The sequence below is a fragment of the Aythya ferina genome (genome assembly GCF_964211825.1).
Source record: "Aythya ferina genome assembly, chromosome: 1".
NCBI lineage: Eukaryota > Metazoa > Chordata > Aves > Anseriformes > Anatidae > Aythya > Aythya ferina.
In genome coordinates, this window is record NC_140296.1 from 11154301 (window position 1) to 11172541 (window position 18241).

General features: G+C 38.0%; 1 protein-coding gene across 5 annotated transcripts in view; it reads right to left on the minus strand.

Annotated features, from left to right (window-relative positions):
• Positions 1-310: 310 nt before the first annotated feature.
• Positions 311-18241, minus strand: part of SLC36A4 (solute carrier family 36 member 4) — an 82763-nt gene continuing 64832 nt past the window's right edge. For all 5 annotated transcript variants that reach the window (XM_084507247.1, XM_084507244.1, XM_084507246.1 and 2 more), the window contains one exon: positions 311-4469. In XM_084507247.1, the coding sequence (XP_084363373.1) occupies positions 4168-4469 (302 nt within the window). In that variant the 3' untranslated portion in view covers positions 311-4167. The remainder of the gene's footprint in view (positions 4470-18241) is intronic.

Consider the following 18241-nt stretch of genomic DNA (forward strand, 5'->3'; position numbering starts at 1 on the left):
CCTTTCTCTAGTTAGAAATCATCTCATTTACTAAAGCACTTCTGAACAGACGCAGAAACCTAACTTTAAGTGTTGTCTCGTGAACAACCTTGGCGCAGAAGTGGGATTTCTAAGGAGCACCCACATTACTTTGAAGTGCAATTTATTATCAATGAACCTTCACCTCTTGAGCATGCCTGACAGTCCCATGTCAATTGCCTGCCTTGGATAACTTCAAAATAAAAACAAAGGTAAATTCTGCATTAAGGCAGCTATTTCTTGTAATGATGTAATGTGGCGATATCCCAGAAAAGAGTAAGTTAGCAGAGGATTATTATTGTTTTCTTTATTGATACAGAAGATTTAAGTTACAGAACATTAGGTGAAGCCACCCTCTTCCTCGCCCGCTATTTGAAGATGAACAGCTACAGACAAGAAATGATCCAGTTACTTATAGTGCAGCTAATGATTACATTAAAATGGTTAACAATATCATGCTGTAAAATATAAGTGCATGTTCAGTATATAAATACAATAGCTTTCTGTTCCTTGCCAAGAACATAAGCCAATCACATTCTTCAGTTTAATTTACCTTGTGCTAAAGTACATTTCTTTCTTAAATATATATTAATGTAAACCATACCCATTAAATCTGGAGTTTCACTCCTTGCATCTTAACTCGAACTTTATTACAGTACTTTAAAAGCTGAATGAACACTCTTTATTATTCAGAAGAGGTTTCTGTCAGATTTCCCATCTTTTAAATCTTTGGCAATGTTTCACAGGAACACTCTTATTATTCAGACATAGTAGTTCTTTTCTAGTTCTATTAGCGACATTTTAGTTGCATCAAGAGCAAGATATTCTGATTCCTCACTCTTTCCATTTGAAAGAGCAGGCCACACAAAGCCCTGTATGAGTGTTAAAATAATGAAAATCCTACATTGTAGGAGAAAATCAACATTGTATAAAATATATTAATAAACATTTTAAAGATGCAAAAGATACACCATTAGATATGGCAACAGTGACCCACTGCATAAAAACACTACTTCATACCTGGTCAGTCAATGAATGGCAATACATCTGCCTGAAAATCTGCCCCTTGACAGGCTGTTCCATAGTCAGACATGGTAGAAAGATCTGTAAGGCTTTGTATTCAGGCCAGCTTATCCTAAATTTGACAGCTCAGATTAGATTCCTCAAACCTATCAAGCTTCTAAACAGGTGGCCTGAATTTCAAAAAGCTGCTGCATTCACCTGTGCTATAGGGACCCATCTCAGCAAATCTTCATGTCAGTATTCACTTGCACCTGTCAAAAATTACCACCAAACTCTGAGCTGGCCAACTTCTGCACCCAGGCAGAAAGACTTTCTCAGAGGTGTTCACTAGGACACAATCACTGAAGAACAGATGATACGAACGGACTTGACCATCCCTTATTTTCCAAACACATGTGGGTAGACAGATGCAAATTGGAAAAAATAGCTTTAATTTAAATCCTATTGGTCCCACTAAAAATGTTCCATGTAGAAATATTTAGTATCATGTAAAATATGCTGCGCAGAAACGCTATCAGTGCGTAGTGTATGGTTTATGTACACAGCAGGTGTATTACCAAGCAGACTGAAACATTTATCTTCAATGTGTTTCAAAACGGCTTAAAGACTGAAAAGCCTTGAAGACAAAAAGCTGAAGTTACCTTTTGCCTCTTCGATAATTACCTGTGTTTGCTCCTCAGTGGCACTTTCATACAACAGGTTAATACCATAGCATTAAACCGGCTGAGACTCAGCCCTTCAAAGCGCCTGTGAAGTATTTAACTTCGTCCACACTAAAATTAAAATAAGAACATTGCTCAGAACTATTGCTTGAACAAGGACACGCAGTTCAAACTGCATGCTGTAACAAATCCCTATCAGAAATGCCTTCAGTGGAGATGAAAGTGCTCATATGCAGTCACCACACTGCAGATGACTGGAGAAATATTCTGAAGAGAAAATATAAATGCAGATACATCTATCTCTATATTATTTTAGCACTGTAATGCAAAATGATAGATTGCCAAAGGGTAAATTTCTGAGGAATATACAGAAAGCAACCAAAACACTATATATATTCTTATCTTCATTTGTATGAATATAATAAAGAGGTTTTGGCATACCATATGTCTTGGAGGAACATTATAATTAAATATATTCCTTAGAAAAAGGAATTTCTTCATAACAGAAAGGACTATGATAAACAGAGTTCTATTATTTTACAAAATATAGAGTGTTTTTAGGAAACAAGACCAAAAATATAGCTTTGGCATTTGGAGTGAAAGTCATCTTTGCAGTGTGAGCCAAAAAGTCAAATATGAGCCCTGAAAATCAGGACTCTGGCTGGGGACTCAGCACGCAGGCTTGCTGAACAGAACTTGTTTCTACCCAATTACCAACTTATCAACATGTTCTTTTTTTCCTTGCAAAATGGACAAAAGAAGCAAAAATTAGTAAAGGGCATGTTAGATCCTATTTAAGGCAGAACATAAGCATGCAAAAATAATTATTATATGCTCCAGTAGAAATATAGTTAGTCTACAGACTTAGCAATATGTACATAGCAATATGTAAAGGAAAAAATACCATTTTATACATTTGTACAGTTGAAATTAAGGATAAAGTAATAGTGTAAAAATGGGTTAGGGCAGCAGCTACCAAAATGTACAAAAATAAACTGCTTATCTTTTGTGGTGTTAAGTGTTTTTTTGCTTCATTGAAGAAAGTAATATTGCTCTAATAAACAACATTTTGTAACATTTCCTTCAAAATCCAAAGGAGATAAATAATTACTTGCTAAAAAAATATCATTTTCACATGTATGCCCTATATCTCATATAAGCTGTACTTCTCTACACAGTACCAGTAGTCGAAAGCAAGTCCTGAGACAACCCACACCTTCAGATAGCCTGCAGGCAGGTGGGGCACTCTAGGGAAAATAGGCTTCAAAGCGGACACCCTCTGGGCCCCCCTGCAATTCACAGTGCTGTGAATTACAAGTTCCTTCACAGATAACCCACAGCTTATATGCGTGAAAGCATGGCATAAGCTCCATTCTAGAAAGTAGTCTTTCGTCCTTTTCTTTCTCAAAAAAAAAGTTACCATCAAGAAACCTGAAGCTGCTTGGGATAGCCCTACCCCCATGGCTCTGCAGAGCTCCATGGATGCCATTTCCCTGGAGCAAGGGTCTGGCCATGCTGAGCAGCTTATGGTACAGAAACAGATAGTAACAGACCATGCAAGATGTCAAAAGCACTCCTACCTGGCTCATTTTTGCTCTAATAAAGGATTTAGTCTTTAAGCCTTGTCCCTCTATCAGTCTTGTATATTTTTCAGCTTAAATAGTCAGACTGTCAGCATGAAAAAGTGCCTTTATGCTCACTGTCATGTAACCCACCAACCACAGTCTGCTCTACCAAACTGTATTAGGAGGGCTTGGTGCTTCCAGTTGCTTGAAGAGCTCCCCTTGGAGTGGAAAGACTGAAGAAGAGTGGGTGTCATTCTGCACAATGCACCGTGATTCCAGTCAAACCAGCTCCCAGGGACCAGAGCTACACAACTGTAATCACCCAAAAGTATTGCCAAGGCAAACATCACAGTCCCCAGAATGGAAATAGAAAACACAGGTCTTCATTTCTATAACTAGTGTCTCTGGCTCACTGGGGTGCAACCCACTAGAGACAGCCAAGAGAAGGTCTGTGCATCACTGAACTCCCACACAAGCCCTTAAAACAGAGCTGGAGGGAAAACAGTAGTGCCTAGGTTTTGTGTAGAGATCTGATGGATGGACTAACTTACACCTTTTCTGAGGAGGAAAGCAACTTAACTTCCTTAGGAAACCCTTCTTCTGTTTTGCAAATAATCTAAGATCACTTCACCTTCCTGTATCATTCTATGTATTTTAAATCCTGACACCAATTCAGTTTTTCACTAGATGAGCACAGAAGATTGAGAGCAAAGAGGTTAATTCAGGTAGCAGATCTGAAGTAATGAGAGAATGAACAAATAACAGAGTGAGAAAGGGCTGCATGCATTTTTTCAAGAATTCATTTAAAATCCACTGGAATTTGACCCATGTGCAGGTCTGCCATCCATCCTGGATTCTCGTTAAGGAACAAAATAGTTCATGGCATCTGGTAATTTCTTTTAGCCAACCACCAAGTTTGTAGCATTTAAATCAGCAGGGATGCTCTCAGTTGTGTTAGTTAGAGCCGTGGATGCAGGGTAAATGATTTCTTCAACCGTCACATACGTCCCTGTTAAAAAGCCAACGACTCCAATGACAGCTATGAAAAGGTCTTTGAATATCGTCCACAAACTTAAGTTTTCCTTGTAGAAAGTGAGGATTTCAACCAGAGGGGGCAGAATCAGTGCCAGAGTGCTGCTGCTGACTGCTCCAACGAAAGAAATCACCAGGTCCAGGCGAGGGATCAGAACTGCTACAGCACCTAAAACACAAGAAGAGCAATATTGGCTGCAGATTCAACATCCTTATGAAAAATAAAACTGTGACAAACACATAACCTAGGGACTCGTGCTTTTAAAAAAGTTCTGTCATTCACTATTTTTCCAGATACGAGTGGTGTGCACTGTGTAGATTAATGTATGTATTTCTGAGCACGGTACCTTTTCGTGCTCATGTGAGATACTCGGTTTTAATTTTTGATTTCTGTATGAGTTGGCATAGCTCTAATTTAAAGTTTTCTTGTACTTACATGGTATGTAAACTCAGCCTGCAAATTACAGAGAAATGAGAAATATGAAATTGTAAAGAGACATTTTTACTCTTTTATGCTTTTTTTTAAGCCAAAAGAATAAAGTTCAGGCAAAACAGTAGAAGGAGGTGGTGCATGGTGCTCAGGAGATACTGGTAAAAAATACATCACTATTAATAACATAAAATTACATAAAGTTCTTCAAAAAGGACACAAAACCAACTGGACACTCAGCAGTCTCAAACATTTCCATCACCTATCTACAGACTTGTCTCTTGAAAAATCTTGGCCTATACTGCATTCAATGTAAGAAATGCCACCGTACTAGTTGCACAGTTAGCTGAATGAGAATTTAGTTCTGCCAAGACACAACTTTGAAACCAAGGCCCACTATGCCAGTTTGTCATGTAATGCATGTAATGTTTTTGTTTCTCTGTTAGAAAATAGCTTTCAAAGGCCAGCTGAGCACAGACTCCAGTATGATCGGGAGAAGGAAGCAATTGGAAAAAAGGGGAGTGGGGAAAACTGCTGTAAACACCAAAATACCAAAAATAGCATATAATATGTTTTTTACCTCCCTTCTTAATACTTAAGCCATAACAAAAACATGTTTGGCTTTAGAGCAACTCCTCCAATAACTAAATATTCTGGAAATAACATTTACGGTAATAAGCAAATGGCCCAAGCAGGTAGGAAATCCTCATATAACATGTAGGGATGTAAACCAGAAAGTGTGTATTGGCTTCATAATTTCTGGGGCTGAACTTTCCATTTGCAGAGCATCTTCACTGGGGGCTGATTGCCACTGACAACCTGAAATTCTGAGAAATCTGATTATGGAAGGCAACACAGCCAAATTATGTTATTGCTAACGTTCTCCATTGAGAACATCCAACTTGAGGAAATCTGCAATGGCAAATATACTTGTGACAACAGAGACACGGGTTAGTAAATGCTCATACTGCAGTGCAGTAGCAACTATTTTGGCTCCAGATGTGGTACAACACATCATCCCACTTATTTTGCTAAGAGCGTACCAAACTTCTCTGCACTTCCAATTTTGAAATGATCATGAGCAGAAGGAGTTCAGTCCTGTCTGGCGAAAATATAATAAAATTTCACTTGCACAACACAACAGTTACCTGCTGCTACCAGGTAGCTGCCACAAGGCACCATTTGCTACATATTTTCCTACAGAGGTAGCGCTTAAAAAAGAGGCATGGCTGAAGGTAAAAGACCACAGAGGGATTAAGGATTCTCCATCCCATCCTATTTGAAAGAACTGTGTCATGCACAGATCTGGCAAGAAAACCCTATTAACTTGCTCTTCACAGAATCACAGAATCACAGAATTTCTAGGTTGGAAGAGACCTCAAGATCATCGAGTCCAACCTCTGACCTAACGCTAACAGTCCCCACTAAACCATATCCCTAAGCTCTACATCTAAACGTCTTTTGAAGACCTCCAGGGATGGTGACTCCACCACTTCCCTGGGCAGCCTGTTCCAATGCCTCACAACCCTTTCAGTGAAGAAGTTCTTCCTAACATCTAACCTAAAACTCCCCTGGCTCAACTTAAGCCCATTCCCCCTCGTCCTGTCACCAGGCACGTGGGAGAACAGGCCAACCCCCACCTCGCTACAGCCTCCTTTAAGGTATCTGTAAAGAGCGATAAGGTCGCCCCTGAGCCTCCTCTTCTCCAGGCTGAACAAGCCCAGCTCCCTCAGCCGCTCCTCGTAGGACTTGTTCTCCAGGCCCCTCACCAGCTTCATCGCCCTTCTCTGCTCTTGCTTGCCTTGACTATAGTTCATGAACACTTTGTGATTCCACAGAGATCTGAGAGACGCAATGAGCTTGGGTAGAGATGGAGGTGTCCTTTGGGAACCCTTAAGAACACCGCAACACTCAAAAATTGATGAGCCAAAATTTTTACCCCACTGTTATGATAGACCTACTCAAAAACAGTTTCTTCCACTGCATGAGTATGACACTAATAGACTGGAAATATCAAATGCTTACACCTTATCTAGGACAAAGCTGAATAGAACGACAAAGGAATTACATCAGAGTTAGCAGAAGTCATGCAGTAACAACCTCTATAACTTTTGTGGCCAATACCTCTGCTCAGGCCATCACTCTGGTGCACAGAAATGCACAACAGGTAACTGAAAACCAGTTGAAGTACGTTTGCAATGACTCTCAGGTAATGAATATGCTTAATATGATCTTCTGAAGTATAGGGGAGGGCTACACATTTATTATCTTGCCAATTTGAGTTGCTGGTGTATTCATCAAACATAGATTTTCAACTTTTGTAATAGACAAAATAGACCTACAAGTCTACATCTGTCCAGAATTTAGAAGGTACTGATTAATTTATAGTTGTTTGCTTTGAAACATTCTGCTTTATTACAAATAACGTGGATATTTTTCATACTTTTTAAGATGCTCTTTACACAGCATCTCACAGACATATAAAGGACTGCAACACATTACTTCTAATTTAAACTCTCCTAATTTCACAAAAACTAGTATTAATGAATTCTCTAGCGTGTCTCTATCATGTAGTAACATATTTGTGTCAGCTGGGGCTTTTGGGGACCCAGGGGAAATATAGCAGAATGTTTCTATTTTCTTAAGGGACATATCAAGCCAGTGGAAAGATAGCATTAATTTTATTCTGTTCATTTTATAGTGCTTCTTCTTTTACTAATTTCCATTACAGAGTCAGTATACTACTAGGCAGACTTGCATGCTGAACTAATTTCAGTGTGATCTCTGTGGGGAATAAAAAGTTTTACCACCTCTTTACTACTGCTTTTCCAAGAGAATTGATGTACTAGAAATGGGTGCTTGACATACGTTTTCAGGACAATTGTCCAAAATAAATTGCCCTAAAAACATAAAACAAAACTGTGTTTTTTAACAAGACAGGAACCTATGATATGTCAAGGAATGAGTCCCTTTCAGGAGGAAAAAAAAATGCCTACAATTAAATGTCTGCCAAAGAATTATGTCTGCAGGCAAAAACACACTGTAAAATACCAGCCTGAATCCTCCTTGCTATTTTAATATCCCAGCCTGTGCTCCCCCCTCATACGAAGAATGCCTTCCTCGAGAGCTCCACAATGGAAATGAAACTGTTTTGATATGTATATACAAAGGAATACAAAACCAAGTAGAAACCTGTTATTAATCTGAAGAGAAACTGTCTAACGCAAATAATTAAAGCTTTTGTGAATAATTTTCAGGGCTTTGCACACAGTTAGCAAAAATGTACACATTGGTGGGTGAAGTTTAAGAAAAAAGGATTTAGATAAAGATCCTGCTATTACATAATCATGAATTAGAAAATTATTTTTTTCTGGGTAAAAAAGTTAATTAACATAGGGTTTGAGGTGCTCTTTGTCCTAGCTGTTCTTTGAGACATTAGAAGACTGTGAGACATACAGAAAATGATTTTTTTTAAACATTGATTGCATTTTCACAACAACAACAACAACAAAAAAAGTAATTTGCATAACACAAGTTCTTTAAATGCATGGTTATAAACAACAGTTCAATCTCAAAACCAAAATCAAACAAAACAAAGGAGAAAATAAATTGTAGTTGTACTACAAAGCGTCAAATTCTATTTTCACACTGGAGAAAAAAAAGAGGCAGCTCGCATGCAGGAGAATCACATACATTGTGTGGTTGGGCTTTAGTCCCTTTAGAGTGAAAAGCACGACCATTATCACTAATGATAAGGTCCTTCTCATTTAACCTTCCCTTTGCCCTCTCACTACAACTCCCTGTTTATGATTGCTTTGGTTTATGCTACTTGGAAGGCCTAGAGTCATTCAAGTGAGGATGGGCTGAATAACAGTGCCCTTCACAATGAGAGGTAATAAAGGACACTGCCCTGGCAAAGAGCAGAGCCCCAGCAACCTGCTCAGTGCAGGGGATCCCTTCCTTCCCCCAGCCCTCCACATCCTTATCTCAAAGGTGTGGAATTCATCTTTTATTCACCCTTTTGGATGCCAGCATGGAAAGCAAACCAGGCTGTGAGGCCCTACAAATCCCTCATGCTGCAATTTGCACAGAACTGCAACACCAAGTGGTCTTCCTAAAGCCAACGTGCACAGGTGCTTGGCACAGCACACTGAATTACCTGCAAAAGTATTTCAATGTTCAGCGAAGAATAACCCGTGGGCCCACAAACGACACCTGGCTAGACTGTTAGATTTGAGATGCTGCATTTATTCATTTGTCTCTGCAGTAAATTTACTTCAGCTTTGCTACTGCTACTTACAAATCTCTTCAGATGCACTTTAGCACAACAATTTAAACAAGTATAATGTGCAGCTAGATTCAACAAATGAGTGTAAAGCATGCAGCAGAATACTAATACTGAGCTCCAAATGGATGATCTGATACAATTACAGTCCTGACGCTGCTCTTACTGCCGATCAGTCTCTTTCAGGCATCTGATCCTATAGATCCACTAGAAATAAATTTGCTATTAAACTGTCCCCTCTACTTCAGTCTCTTAAAATAAATTGCTACTCTGAGACAGCTGAAGGGCTCCCAACAGTGCAAGCAAAAATTAATGTTGCTCATTCAAGGACAAGACATGTTTTTGTCATGGGAAGCAGAGGTAAAGAAGTGAGTTGGAAGCAGCAGCAAAGCCTTGAAGAATCAGTCATGCTGCTTCCAATGGTGCTGGAAAATTGTATTTCCCTCCCCTCACTGCCATCACTCTGTATTCCCCAGTCTTTTCTTGGCTGCACTACATATATATCAAGGGGATTTGTGAATCAGGGTCGCTCCCCCCTTCCCCGCAGGTGGGCTGTGACACATGGCTACTTTGCCATCTATGCCAAAAACAAGACCTGGGATGCAATACGTTAAAAGCATTTTGTATAAAAAGCAGCTTTTCTTGCCTTCACCCTTGAAAATAATAATGTTACTATATACCTTCCAATTACTGCATGAACTGAGCAAAAGCTGGTATTTGCTTTCAAGTTTCTGATAGCTGTCTTCAGAACCCGGTTTTCAGTGTATGATTACAGGACACGTGTGAGACCAAACACATTGGATGCCAGAAAGGCTGAGTGAGAAATTCATACGGAGGATGGCAAAAGGGATCATCACAGAGATGTTCTGAGGCACAAAGTGTTCACTCTCCTGATTTTTCTTTCTCCTCCCCCCCAGGTTCAGAGGTATCTGTTTCATTCCAGTACAGACTAAGTTTCTAGACCAAAGCCTTAAAACTAACAAAATACAGTTCTTTGTGGTAACCTCTGACATTCAGTAGGATTTGGGAATGTCATCATGGGAACAGACACAGCTGTCCTTCCTCATGTAGAGCTTCTGTGGAATTGTTACATCACTTCAGCTCATTTTTACAGGGAAGAAGATGTGTTCACCTAGCGGTGTGGACATCAGCGGTGCTGCAGTAATGAAGCAAATGATTGGATTTTCATGTTGTTTTTTAAGTATCCAAAAAACAACCTGCTTATTTGCCTGCTTATTTGGGGGGTATGAAAACTGAATTTTTTTTGGTACAATCAGTATCCACTGTGCATGAGTGCACTGCATTATTACTGACATGCACATAAATAGCTTGTGAATTCATGGCTGCATATTAAAACTAAATTCGAGAATTACAGCCATAAAAAGACAACCATCAACCAACGTATTTCTAAAACAATGCTTTGCAACAGCTGGTGTCACAGGCACAAGCCAGTTACAGCCTGCTGCGTAGATTGATGATGCAGAAAGACCGAGCTGCCAAGTGCCCTGGCCTCACAGGGAGAACCACGTGCAGGTTCAGCTCTCTGTGATCACAGGCTTAGGCAGATGAAGTACTAAATTATGGCTTACAGGCCATAATGCAGTCGTCTACAGATGCTTTTAATCCTAATTTGTTGACATTTCACCTCACAAGGTGAAGTTCAGAGAACAGCTTGCTTCATCATGTGAGGAAACCTGGCTGCCAAATGCATGGCTGCCCCCACACCAAAACACAGACACTGTGTCTGCAGCTCTGTCCTCCTCCAGAGTTGAAGAAGGATGATCTGTTTCTTGAAGTTATTTGGATCTGGTACCCGAATTTCAGATGGTTGAGGTTTGGTGAGGTGAATTTCACTTTTACAGTCTCATTTGGAGTTCCCAGTAGGATTTTCAATAATAATACAATGGTAATTCAAAGAAAAATCAAAATTATCATCACCTTCCACTCTGATCACCCACCCCTTGTAAAAATGGCCAAAGGTAGAGGCAGTGCTGTGTTTGAGCAGACACCTCTGAATCAAACAATCTCTGCATAGGCATGGCCAGAGCAGTACACCTGCATGTTGAGGGCCTTACAGTACATCTCCTCTCACTGCACATGCAGCTAATTCATATATTCAAACCTCCAACAGATAAGGGACTGCACAAGGAACCACCACAGTTTCCTGGTCTTGGTAAGGCAAAGGGAGTTTGCTGTTCCCAGACGCTGCCCTTCCAACATAGAGGCTGTGCAAAGCTCTACAGTTTTGTGATGTAAAGAGAGGTAAACTTAATTTCTATTTTACAATAAATTTCCAGACAGTTGTCTTAAGTGACTCATATTTAGTAACAGTTAGAAATTTCTTAAAGAAAATTGTATCATCTGTTAGGACTTGAATAGAAAATCACAATAACAGAAGTATTAACCAAAAAACTATTTATAAAAAAAAAATAAATTCATAAGCATTTAGGAATATAATTAATCTTTTCTCCATGGAAATGCAAACGTTACTCTTCACAGACCTTGGAAGCCTTGAGAAATGGACTGGCATCAGAGTAACCTATCAGCATTTATAACCTCCTGAGATTTGGTGTTTCCTTTGGATTTTTTTATGATTCCTCCCTCACCTCCCCTAACTTCAGCATATTCCGGTTATCATCATCAGAACAGAGAACAAACAAACAGAGTTTCTGTGTGTTGTCTGTGTGTTTGCTTTGCTGTTTTGTTTTGTGGTTTGTTTGCTTTTTAATAATCAGTGTCTAATTCATGACTACTGACATTTTAGGTACTTGCATTTCCCCATTTCAAAATTTCACAGATAGAAATTCTAGCATTAAGACAGAAGAATACAAAAAGATAGAATGTATCCTATGAAATAAAAGATAATCATATATATAAATCCTTGAATATATTAATTATCTACGTTGTGCTTTAATAGTTACTATCTTTCTCACAAAATTATCTCTTCTTACTTACTTCAAAAGCCAGGCAAAGACTCCTCCATTTTTCCAGTATAATCAGTGTTTAAGAAGAAAATGCCTACTAAGCTGACAATGCCAATGACCTATCATGTGACAAACAGCTAACAGGTACAACATCATTGGTATGTCATCTTATTTTAGGTAATTTCTTTTGAAGTCTATATTCACTTAATTATTTGCATTAAGGTGAATTCTAATATTTCATTTCATTAAAAAAATCTAAGGGGTTACGCTGAAAATACACAATTATACTACTCAAATGCACCTTAAATATATACACCTATTCTGTAACTGGCCAACTTCATTTACACTTGGAAACAAACAAGCAGCAAGGTCACTGAAGCATAATGTTCTCATTATCTATATTTAAAAAAAAAAATTCCTTTAGCTGTATATTTCATGAAAGTGAATTGAATGCATCAAGACAACATTTTAATCCTGAATTCTTTCTCTTTATGGCAACTTCCATCATCTCTTACGAAAAACATAGGTGCTGTTAAACACCACAACTTTTCAAAGAAAAATATCCATTAACTCAGTTTTGGAACTTCAGAATGATAGGGAAAAATATAAATTCACTAAGGCTGATGAAAAAAAAAAATAATCCAATTTCTAATGACAAATTTTACAGACTTTATATTGTGTTAGTCTTGGTCCTAAGGTATGTAACAGTATTCAAGGTAACTGTTCCTTTACCATTTATTCTTGTGTAAATAGAGCAGGTTTCAAAAACATTATCATGTTTGTAAAAAAAAAAAAAAAAAAAAAAAAAAAAAAAAAAAAAAAAAGAAAGAAAAGAGAAGATTGTTTAAATGAGACCTTTTTTATTTAAGTTTAAAATTTAAACCATCCCTAGTTTCCTCACTGTTACTTCTGCCATAAATTGTCTGGAGATGAGTTAAATATCTTTCCTGAAGAAAGTCCTTGTAAGAGCCAGTGATGTGACAGATCTGTGTAAGATATGGTCAGGTTGTTCAGAAATAAGGGCTTGTTTGGTGCTCTGTTATCTGAAAAGACAGCAAAGAACCAGAAAGCCCCTAGACAGGAAAATGAATATTCTCAGTCTCTGAGGAGACAAGGAATGCAACTGGTCTAAAGAAACAGTCAATGAAAGTGATTTTCAACACTATAAAAGTACCAGAACATAATCTCTCAAACAGCTTCTAAATCCCCCATGGCTCAGGATTGTACCTCCTGGAATTTTGTGGCTCCATAAGCAAAGGGAAGGCACTGTAGCCCTTAAAGCTTTAAATCTGTGCTTAGTAAACCTGTTTTCAGCATATTTCACTTGCACAGGTCTGTTTAGTAGCTTTGGGCATACCCCTTGGCTTTCTTATCTGCAAGATGGCAGTAAGGATAGTGAGCTCCTTTGTAAGGTACCCTGACAGTGACAGATAAAAAACAATATGAAAGTAATGAACTTTAATATCATTGCAGTAGCTATTAGAGCTTTAATGCTTCCCCTGGAACTCTAACATCAAAGAGAATTACTCCTATTTGTCCATGTGCCTACATGGTTTATAAGGAACTGAGCTCCTGTTACATGAATCAGACACCTTCCTTGGCTATCCTCAGATGCTTTGCATTCAATTTTAGGGATTGCATTTTCCAAACTCTACCATAATGCTCTTGTAATGCTTTAATGTGGACAATGAAACAGCTGTGAGTAAATACACTTTGTAAAGCAGTACGGACTCCCACAGGATAAAAGGCAATACTAAGATATTACTGTATTACAACACCATCTTTTAATCTGCAGGTATTGCAATCTCTGCTGCCATCGTCCTTGAAAGTATCAGTTACACAAAGCAGAAATGGTGCCTGCTGGTAGCCTTCCAAATAAAGATATGAAAACCTGGCAAGTCTAGCAAGCATGCCTCCAGTTACAGCTTATCCAAGATGAGAGTTAAGCATGGTATTGATGTCTAATCATTATTTAACTTCCCACATGGGAAAAAAAAAAAAAAAAAAGGAAAAAAAAAAGCTCTTATTCTTATTTTTCCCTACCTATTGCTGTTGGGTTAATCAGTCAATCTTCCTTTCATTCTCAAAAAATAGGCATCAAAGGGAGGCAATTTCAGATAAAATAATTAAATAAGCTTTAAATCAGGTAGCATGTTTTTACTTAGTTGCATAATGAAGAAATAAACAGACAATTAAAGACAACCATTCTTCATCACATAAAGTACTGTTACCCAAAAGTTCTGTGATGGTGATACCAAGGGACAGCATCGCTCAGCGTGAAATCCTAGTCAGCTGGGACAAAATCCCAAAAGAGCAGCTGTTTTTCCACCACACAAAGCCACAAGTGTAACTGACCTGAGCACTTACAATCTGGTTTCTCAGGGGGATTTAGGATTCTGAATTCAGTCATCTCCATGTTTGTGCCCTGTCCAGACTCTGAAAGAAAGATTTATTTTGATGGTGCTTAACATTTTCCTATATTGCTGAGTCCAGCACAATATCCATGTCTCAGAGAGGTCAAGCTTGCCAGCTCCCTTTCCCTAGGAGACTGCCAAGCATCAGGCCAGGCTGAGAAAGAAGTATCATCTTCCTTCTTTTTATACATATCATGAAAATACAAAATACAAAGTGACTTCCAAGGTGAGTCCCCTGATGTCCGAGGCTGCATGTTGGATGCTGACCTGGCACTGGCAGATGCAGCACAAATGGAATTACTCCACACACTCATTCATGCAAAACTGTGTGTGAGAGCACCGATACCTGATTCAGCAAGAATTTAAGAGGCTCATACAGTGCTGAATGCTACCCCTGCTGAGAGGATGTGCTGCCTCCACAGGTGAGCCAGCTCAATTACCCTCATCAATGAAAATTTGCATTTTCCAATATTTTAATATGAATTAGTGTGATTTCAGCTTAAAGACAAGTAACACTTGGTATCTGTTTTTGATGATCAAAGCTCTAACCACTAGCAGAAGTCCCCTAACTATTCACTACACATAACACACTGAACTTCATAATTCTCCTTCTATCAAAGATATTTTTCATCACTTTTTTATACTGTATATTGTTATTAAGATGAACATTCCTCTGCCTGAAAAGCATAATGACTATGTCCTTTCCTCAGTCATGGCACAGTACTTGGAGCACAGCTTCAACCAGTTAATTAAATGACAAAGTCTTATCCATCCCTTCCATTTATAGCATGAATTTATCAAGTACATCCATCTGAGCAGATGATACAGTCACTTGTGAGCATTTTCCTTTTCAGGAATACTTCAAAAAATTTAAATATGGCAGAGAAAGAAAAATCATGTAAAATGAAAATAAAACATTCATCTGAAAAAGTAACATCACAGGGATGTAGCAGATTAAAACATGCTATAAATTTTTTCATAATTTTATTAACAAACGGTAGTTTCACGCTGGTTACTCTGATGTGTTAAAGCAACACAACTTCATTATGACAACAGATCTTCAAAGTCCTAAATCTCCTGCAGGCTACTGAAGACATTATAGTTAAGTCATGGAGGACTTCATTCTCAAACGGTTCCATACGGATCTCAAGACTCAAAGTCAATTTTGCTTCTCATTGTACATGTTGGGGGCATAGGAAATGAAACAAATAAAACTTATAAAACTGCTAATTTTGACCTAAAGCAGTTCAGAAGAAACAACAAACTACCACCACCAAGCCATTTCCTCTTCAAACCTTTATAAAACATTAGAAAGACATTTGAAAGCCTGTTGTGAGGATCAGCTTATCAAGCCACTAATCATGAATAACATTGAGGGATCATTAATATTTTAGCTCTTATGCTTATTTGAAGCACCAGCAAAGAAAATGCCTGGAGTGACTAATTCCAGTTATGAAAAAGTTTTAAGAAAGAATTTAAAAGCAAAGAATTCAAAGCAATGTTTCACTTCTGTTGAAAATAAAAAGCAGCACTATGATGCCAGTACATTAAATGGCAGAAAAGCCATAGTTTGGTGGCCTTGAGTATTTTCTTTATTGCCAATTGTTTTCAGTATAAAGTGAAAAAGCTCTCAAATATTTTCAAGATACACTGTTGATGCCTTTATCTTTTACAGTCTTCAAAGGCTTACCTCCTATCTGCCTATAATTTCTAGCACTTTGAAAGAAAAACTCCTCACTTTTGGCTCTCTAAACAGGTGCATATAAATGTTTTTTCCTTATCTCTAAATTAGGAAATTATTTTGAAAATAAAGGGCTTTTCTAATTAGAAATCTGCATTCAGGACCTCCTGCTAGTTGCAACTGTTTTGCTAAACCACCCCATTCTTAGCAACAGATATCATGCTGGGGCTCATTTTAAGTGATTGACAATCAATTTATTTTTATATATATATATATTTATTAGATGTGCTATTTTGCTATTTAAATTTTAAATGCTCTTTCTTGTTAACCTAGCAATACTGATGGTGAAGAAGAGTTCTCACTCATTTTACATGAACTCACACAAGACTGCAATCAACTTGAGATGCTGATTGGGAATGTGCTTTCTCTGTACCAAGTACTGCTGCTCCCTGCCACTCTTCCATTTGAATAAGATCTTACTTAAATGCTGTCATTTGAGTGATATCCAGAATGCCACATGCTTGTATGCATAGATGAATGTCGGTTCTTCAGTAAGCTCTGTGTAGAGTCCATAGCAGGGAATTCACTGGACCACACTGCCCCTACTGGAACTGCCGCTGGTCTTCTCACAGGTTGGAAAAATAAGTACCACTAGAAAGCTAAAACAAACTGCCAATAATTTGTAAACCGAAGATAAACCTAGGTATGTTGAGTAGAGTCAGCTTTTTCTTGCCTTGCAGTAAATTTGTTCCATGTGCTGCACATCATAGCTTGAAGCATTTCACTCATCCATTAGCATTACTGTTCATTTTCTTTCACAAGCCTATTGTGAGGATAGCACATCCAAAGAGAAATGAAACCCCATAGACAAGAGGTGCTTTATCGGTCCCTTTTCCTCTTTTTTTCGTTGTTTGAAGTAGCACTACTCCAAAGCAGAAATGGTTTTTATATGTAAGTGCAAAGACTGGTAGCAATGGTATCTCCTAGCATTTTGCCCCGCGTTTTATATATTCCTGAGGGGAAACATAAATACCTTCCATGTTTTTGATAGTACATTTCAGTTTCTTTTCCACATAGAATTACTTTGCTCCCCAGTCATATTACTTCCTTTGCTTAGCAGCATGCTTACTAGGTCTTATTTATAACATGTATCAGGAAACAACTTGGAATTGTACCTAAGTGACCTTCAAAAGTATATTAAATAACATCTTAAGACTCCCTGCTGAGTCTTGCTAAACTTCATTGTCAATTAGTCAGAGGAATTTATTTGAGCAAATACTGGGTGGCTGGTTTTGCTGAATATTTTGCAGCAGACTGACTGGATGCTATTCAGGATGCAAATGTAACTTCATAATTAAGGGAAGAAAATATGATAAATCCCAATGGAACGAGGGAACGACATGAAAGTTGTGTTTCCCTTTTCTTAAGCCATGCTTGTAAGGAGATTCTGCAAGAACCACAGCTCAACTCAGCAGCACAAGTCAGAAAGAGTAAAGGTATATGAGATAAACCAGCCCCTGGCAGGGTATTTATCCCTAAAATTACCGTAACTTTGGGAAACTAACTCTTTAAACTTTTCTGCTATGCAGAGAATTAATAATAATAAAAAAGTATGTTTTCTTTAACAAGACACCTTTTAAAAAAGCAGCCTTATTTCATTTACAGCTCTAAAACAGAGAAGTCACCTTATAGGCAACAGGCTCATTTGGTCATTTCTTATAAACTGGCCTCTACAAAGAAATGGGCACATTCCGTGAAAATCTATTTTCAGTCAAAGGCAAATGAATTTTTAAGAATTTCTGAAATGTAAACTTCCACCAAAAGAATAATGAAGCAGTTGGGAATGGGTAACAAAGCAAAACAAAACAAAGTTTAAAGGAGGACTTCTGTCATGGACAAGCTATCATTTTAGCTGGCTGCTGCTCAAATACTAAAAGTAAGGTGTTACTATGTAAGACATATTACCACAATGATATCTTTATATTCAGATTACACTTCTTTCATTGGCTTTTTGTTTCCATTATTATGGTATTTTTATCCTTATTAATGACAGTTTAATTTTCTCCAAATGTTAGCATTTCTTCAAAACCTCTGCATTAGAAAACTAAAGTCTTACATTTTCATCTTTAATGCCCACATCAAACAGTTCAGCACAACTTCCCCTTGAGCCATGTGCTTTAGCTCTGCTAAACATGACAGAGCAAGTT